Here is a 7,219-nt window from a genome sequence, read left to right as displayed (position 1 = left end):
ACTACACTATATAAACCTACTTTAATGGAGGTCGCTACTGCACTTTTGTTCGCACTATTGTTCTAACAGAGACTCTTCTGTTGATAAGTAAGTCGGTAACATCAAAAATTTATAGTTATTCCTTCTAAGAGTTTATTTTCTACAGATATATAATTTTAAGTAACAGAACACTGCGTTATTTAATTAAATACGATCAATTTTTTAAATCTATTATAGTAGTTATAGATTGGCCGCCACCAACCCTGTTCTTCTCAACCCACGCAATGTCGCAACATTTTTATAAACAACATTCTAAATAATATATATTTCACAACTTTGGGTCTAGAATCAATTAAACAACACTTTCACGAATGTAATCGTTCAGTTCTTAATTAAAAATCTTTTCCTCTGATATTTTCGAGTTTATAATACTATACATATATATTTATATACCTCAGCTCCATTTCAAGTTAACACTTGTTATTTGATTAGTAAATTAAATGTATCGAAAAGGAATTTTGATAAATAGATGGAAGGCCGCCATGATGTGGAAACATGGCATTCAGTTCTCTAGAACTTTCTTAACCCTCCGTCCAATGGGTACATATTCAAGCTATAAAAATTCCCTTATTTTGGTTTAGATTTCGGAATATATTGAAAGATTGTTTAAGTGTAGGAGGGTAATACTATTGTGAGTTTCCTTGTACAACTAAGTTTTCGCGGAAACATGAGTACGCACTCAGAGAGTCACTCGATGCTTAACAACATGTGTAATTTAAGTGACTTTTAAGATACGTCACATCATTACAGAATTTTCGCAGTAAATAATTGAGACGAAGAAAACGAGCGGCGATAGTTTTCGCAAACATGTATTAATAAACGCGGTACGCATTACTGTGCTATTGTGATTAAACACGATTATTATAGTCAAATAGAGGTGTGTATGACTGTCACGCATGGCGGGCCATATTGAAAGCACTTCCGCAAACTGCTCGGTACTATCTCAAACTTCATAATCCTAACGAAGCTGCGCTGTTTGTCGTAACACAAAATGTGTCCAATACAAAATATTACTTGACGAAATTTTTCTCGATATCTTCCAAAAAATTCCATTATCGTTTGTGGCTTACCACGTCTTTACATTGCTCCCGTTTTGATGTTTGAATGTTCACACAATTTCAAATTTCTAAAACATATATAAAAATTATTATCATGAAATATCTTGTTTAAGCACGTAGGTGACACGTACGAATTCTTTCTGGCGTTTTATACGAGTTTGCTTCAACCGATACCGGATTTTCATGCCTTTTTATCACAGACTCACCAACACAAACTCCGGGGAAGAGTGTATCGCGTATAAAAGCCTTCGACACGGTATATTATAGCATCATTCCGTATTGTGCCGTCTCGGAGCAGACCAGGTCTACCGATTCAAACGGTGAGTATCTTTCGTGAACCGATCTTGAATTAAGGTGATCTTCTTATATAAATTTGGAGTAATGGCAGTTTATCCTTGAATTTAATAGCCCGAACCTCCAGACTTTCTCCGCATTAATATTCGTCGGGAATTGTGGTAAACAAGGAGGAAGACGGAGCCTTGCACTTGCTCTCTAAGTTGTTAATTATTATTAAGCACACACAAGACAATACAATTGTTTCCCTAAAGTAGACGCACCTTCGCGCTCTCTCTTGCCAGACCACTTGTTCTCCTTCCAGTTCGTTCTTTCTTCGTTCGTGAATTTGCACGTAGTAAAAAATTTTGTGTTACACATCTCACGGATCCCAAACGGTCCACATAAATTTTTGTATTGATTTAATCACAAGGTGGAGATGTTGAAAAATAATTAATTAAAATTAATACAAAATTAAATACCTTTAATATGTTAATCGTTAAACTAAAATATAAAAAGTGTTATTTTAACAGACATTATTTCAACACAGAATATTGTGATAAGAAATATGTTAAATTAACATACAAGTATGTAAGAATTGAATATAAAAATTTTAAAAAAGACCGATCCCAACGCAAGTATAAAATGTTTCTTACTGTGCACGTACTTGTTACGCGTTGTTATCAAATATGCGCGTCGCGGTTCTAACTTGCTATTGCACTCAAATATATAATAATAATGAGATTAGTTATTATTAACACTCTATTGGCACTTATTGTGTAAAAGATTAAAAAACTGTGTCATGTAGATATAATTATTGCGCATTTGTTTCATTTATAGCAATTGAAAACTTTAGCTTGTGTCCTTTGATATGAATATTGCCATTGTAAATATTGTCCCTATAATTAACATGAACGTTCCGTGATTGCATAATTCTGATTACGTCATACGTCGGGCGTATAAAATAGACTTCGTGTGGCCTTCAGTCGTGCTGTTATTTTTATCTAAAGTGCAAATCCCTCGACGTCATTCGGTAACTACACGATATAAAATATTAGAAGAAATATAATTAACTTTATGAACATAATATCCCGCATGAATTGTTCCAAAAACTTGGCAATTTGTGTGTTCAAACGTGCAGCAAGAAACATTTCTTCTCTCTCGTTCTTTATCCATCTATCCCTCTCCTTCTCTCTCTCTCTCTCTCTCTCTCTCTTTCTCTCTCTCTCTCTCTCTCTCTTCGAAAGATTAAAAAAATGAGTTTTAAAAATGTAAGCGAGATATCTCCGCATGTTTTTCGGAAATTGTGTAAAAGTCGTTTGTATATTTTTATGATAATAATAGTGATCATTCTTTCGAGTTCAGTCAATATTTTTCAATATTTAAGTAAATATAAAAAAGCAGTTAAAGTAGTATTTCATGGGGAAGATATTGCAGTAAATTTACGACACAAATTTTGTAATGTTGGACCATACCGGGATTATGACAGAATTTTAGCAAAATACTTCATTGTACACGTTATCAAAGATTACAATCCACACGATAAATTTCAGTCATAATCCCGGTATACAAAACTGTCGTTTTGAATAAAAAATATCGATTTTTTCTCACAGATATGTTCTATATACTGCTAGCCACTCTGTCCGTGGCGGCTGGCCACACCTTCGACACCTTCAATACCGTTTACTCGTGGAAGCAGGTCGAATACGAACTCCCAAATGACACCATCCGAAACAAGCTCATAGCTTCCGGCGATTACGTTCCGCAGAATAATATACCGCTGGGTCTGGCTATTTGGCGCGACAAAATGTTCGTCACCGTGACGCGGTGGAAGAAAGGCGTTTTGGCCAACGTAAACAGCTTCTCGATGCACGACAAATCGTGTAAGTGAATATACAATTTCACAACGAGAGTCTCCGTCTACCAGGTGAATTTTCGATTTTGACGAGACTTCGACGCATCAGAAAGTGGATATCAGATACTCCGGTGGAAATTGAACCTAGCGGGTGTCTAACCAAGGAGTAGTAAATTTGTCTGACATCTGGCTGCTAGCCAGTAATGCTAGCTTCTTCTAATGATTAGAAAAATATACAAGTTAGTTGGTGGTTAAACAAAAGAAATTACAGTTTAGGTTAATGTCTCCAATTGATGACAAAGTAAACTCACCGTCAAAATAAAATCAAAAATCATCGCAATGATATACACGTTAAGTACATAACATTTTTTTTGCTCGAAAATTACACACTTGGAATTCTAATTGTGTTAGATTTATGATGAAATTTTAATTAGATCGTTCTCACAAGTGACGGAAGTAGCATTTAGCGACATATAACTTTAACGGCCAATTTCTAAGATGGCGAGTAATTAGGTCGGATATCAGGTCAACCAGGTGATTGGATATCCTCCGTCTTGCGTGTGTCATGAATATAATTTCTGTTTGTATTTAACGCATACGCAGCTAGTCCAATCTTGAAACCGTACCCCGACTTTGAGACAAACAACATCCACTCGCCCGATGGCATCGTAAACATCTTCCGTCTCAGAATCGATTCCTGCGATCGCATGTGGGGCCTCGATACGGGAGTGGACGATATTATGGGCGAGGGAACAGTCGTACGGCCGATGAGACTAATCGTATTCGATTTGAAAACAAACAAGGTGCTATCTCAGATTTTACGCGTTACCACTATCTTTACTACTACCGCAAATAACTGGCATTAATCGTCAATTTCTTATCGCGTCGCGTCGGCCGACTCCCATATTGGTTAAGGGATCTCTCGCTACAGTCCTGTCCGATGACATCAGAAACGAAAAAACGTATGTTCAGCGGAATAAATAAAAGGTTATATCCATAAAATGACCTAGTAAACAGCCGCATAAAATTAACGTAACCAAATCACAAGAAAAGATAGACTAAAAAAGCGTGTCTCACATTAATTTTATTATTTGTTAATTGTTAGAGCGGGACAAAAGTTTTCGAAATATTTGGTAAATGTGCCCAATCAATTATCATTTGATAGAAATATTTTGTTTTACTTCGACGTAAGAATTTTGGACATACTTCTCCTCGCCTCTAATGTCATTAATTAAGACAAGGCACGGAAGCTTTAAGGCCGTTATTGGTACGTTAATTTTCTCAGGAATCTTCCTAGACTTTAACAACATATTAATCGAAACGTTATTTATAAACATGCAAAAGAAAGATTTTTTTGCTACATTTACATAGATCACAGGTATACGGAGGAAAAGAATGAAGCACAGATTGATTGTTATTTACGCTACATTCGCTGTTCGTACTCAACGCACGAATTGCCTTAAGATCACCGATCATTACGCACACTTGTTGCAGATTATCCGCAAATACACTCTGAAGGATACGGACAAGAAGCCGGACACGTTCATTGCCGACCTCGCGGTTGACGTGTTACCTGGACAGTGCGGCAAAGCATACGCGTACATGAGCGATTTCGCAGCGTACGGGATAGTGGTGTATAGCTGGGAGAAGAATGACTCTTGGCGGATTAATCACAATTATTTCCACTTCAATCCGGTGGACAGTAATGTCTCAGGAACAATTTACCGCGCCTCCATTTTGCGTCTTTGATATCCCCTCTCAATCTCACGCGTTCTGTCGACAGCTGACTACAACGTCAATGGTTACAACTTCCAATGGACCGACGGTGTCTTCGGGATGTCGCTGTCGCCGAAGATTCGTGCTGACGGTTACAGAACGCTCTACTTCCACTCGATGTCCGGCAGCACAGAGTTCTCGGTGTCCACGGACGTTCTGCAGGATCAAACGCTGAACAAATCGAGCAAGTTCCACAATTTCCACATCGTCGGCAACAAAGGGCCGCTCACTCAGGGGCCGTCCTCCATCATCGATCCGGAAACGTGTATTGACTATTTCACTCAGGTGAACAGAAACGGCATCGCATGTTGGGATACCAAAATCGAATTAACTCCGGAAACATTCAGTAAGTATTACGCTGTCAAATATTGACGCGCGCCGTTACACCCGGCGAAATCATTTACTGCCTTTTCGAGAGTATTATATATATTTCGAGAATACTCAATAAGTACTGAGGCTGTTCAATGAGTTGTTAAAAGCCCGTGTGCACCGTTCGGCAAAATGTAAATCGTCACGCTACGTCACTTTACAAAGATGTAGTTCGTGATTTTCATCAGAGATGTCTCCAAAGTGCGCTTTCGCCCAAATATTATAAAGTAAATATTGTATCATATCATATAATATTGAATAGAGGGAAAGGTGAACCTCCCCCCACCCCCATTTTGTGCAATAACTTTGTTAATAATCAATATTTCAAATTGAAAACTTAACGATTACATTCGTCAAAGTGTTGTCCGATCGATTTTAGAGTAAAAATTATGAAAGACTTATTATTTGGAGAGCTATTTTTATAAAAATGTGACGACAATACATGATGGTTCGAAGAAGAAGAGGAGCGTAGTAATATGATAAAATATATTCAAAAGATTAGTTTCGTTTAAAAAACTGTGTTTTGTTAGAAATTTATATACTTATTCAAAAAAATTCTCCTAGAAGGAACAACAATGAATATAACTGTGAATATTTAATGTAAATACTGACTTATCGGAAAGTAAATTCATATAATCGAAAGGATGATTTTTACAATACGAATGTATTTTTAAATTTGAATCATTGAGTTATCGAATAACTACTTTGACATGTAAACCTCGAAAATAATTAAATCTATTTCGATGAAGAGCGACATTAGCAAAACACTATTTTTTAACTTTGCATAATTCGAAATGTGTACAGCGGAAATGAAATGTCAAATGGCAAACGAGCAAAATATTCAAGTGATAATACGCCCAAGTTTAAGAAGAATGAAGAAATATGTGTAATTAAATGTTGAAATGTATTTTGAAAACATTTGCGATCCCTTTTATACGCTTCATTCGTGATTTTTCGCATTTTTGTGATTTTTCGCACGCATGACAACAATCAACAATGTCGCGATTAAAATGAAGTGAGTGTAATTATGAAGATTTGTTCACCTTTGTTTCGTCGCACGTTAACGCACGATTTTTTTTCAGAATTGGTAGCGCAGGACAACAAGACGTTGGTGTTCCCTCAAGATCTAACTATCGATAATAAATCTCGGAAGATATACGTTCTCTCGAATAACATACCGCGATTCCTGCAATCTACCTTCAATCCGTCCGAGACGAATTACTACATTACCATGGCCGATCTCAACAAATTAGCGATCTTGTGCAAACAGAACCCAATGGGACCAAGGTGGCCAATGAAGATAACGAAGTCATTGAAATCGGATGAGAAAGATGACTATATGATATTTCCCGACTATTAGTAGTACGATGCGAAACAACCCTGTAAGGGCGTGATATTCCGAGAATATTATATGAATATTATTCAATATTAAAATAATATTCGCATAATTTTCTAAGAATATGCCGGGAATATTATTACGCGCTTATAGAGAACGCAGCGAGCGAGGCATAGACTGTATACAACCCATGATTGCATTAATTCAAGCATATCAACGTTATCTCTTTATTCCTCAAGAGTTCTATATTTAATCTTTTGTAATTGCTTGAAAATATAAATGCACATGTAAATGCACGTTTCTTATGACAATCGTAATTTCTCGCACCTCCTCCTCAAGGTAAGACGGGACGAGCTGACCATTCTCGTCTTGCCGAAAGCGTGAAAGAAACGCAGACGGAGATCCGGTTTGCGATAAATAATAAACTCGGGTCGTTTGAAGATCGATTGTCCGGGTGAATTAGAACGGAACCGGCGCGCGGCGGTTAGGAGCGGCGTGTATTTTCGACGCGAC

General features: G+C 37.0%; 2 protein-coding genes across 2 annotated transcripts in view; one reads left to right on the top strand and one right to left on the bottom strand.

Moving 5' to 3' along the window:
- LOC106744069 (beta-galactosidase) overlaps positions 1–7,219 on the bottom strand; it is a 109,348-nt gene that overhangs the window by 22,772 nt on the left and 79,357 nt on the right. The window lies entirely within an intron of this gene.
- Positions 1,381–6,938, top strand: LOC106744073 (protein yellow-like). Its single transcript, XM_014618497.1, has 6 exons — positions 1,381–1,417; positions 2,984–3,253; positions 3,829–4,028; positions 4,720–4,927; positions 5,009–5,347; positions 6,453–6,938. The coding sequence occupies exons 2-6, from the start codon at positions 2,986–2,988 to the stop codon at positions 6,728–6,730; spliced, it is 1,293 nt and encodes a 430-aa protein (XP_014473983.1). The 5' UTR covers positions 1,381–1,417; positions 2,984–2,985; the 3' UTR covers positions 6,731–6,938.

The sequence above is a fragment of the Dinoponera quadriceps genome, unplaced genomic scaffold (genome assembly GCF_001313825.1).
Source record: "Dinoponera quadriceps isolate SergipeBrazil2010 unplaced genomic scaffold, ASM131382v1 scaffold1325, whole genome shotgun sequence".
NCBI classification, from domain to species: domain Eukaryota; kingdom Metazoa; phylum Arthropoda; class Insecta; order Hymenoptera; family Formicidae; genus Dinoponera; species Dinoponera quadriceps.
Note: the sequence above shows the minus strand (reverse complement) of the source record. Positions and strands in the feature narration are given on the sequence as shown.

Excerpts from the sequence above, each read along its gene's own strand:
- LOC106744073 (XM_014618497.1), top strand. The coding sequence starts at position 2,986 with ATGTTCTATATACTGCTAGCCACTCTGTCCGTGGCGGCTGGCCACACC. Across the intron at positions 3,254-3,828 it reads CTCGATGCACGACAAATCGT|CTAGTCCAATCTTGAAACCG; the intron begins GTAAGTGAATAT and ends ACGCATACGCAG. Across the intron at positions 4,928-5,008 it reads CCACTTCAATCCGGTGGACA|CTGACTACAACGTCAATGGT; the intron begins GTAATGTCTCAG and ends TTCTGTCGACAG.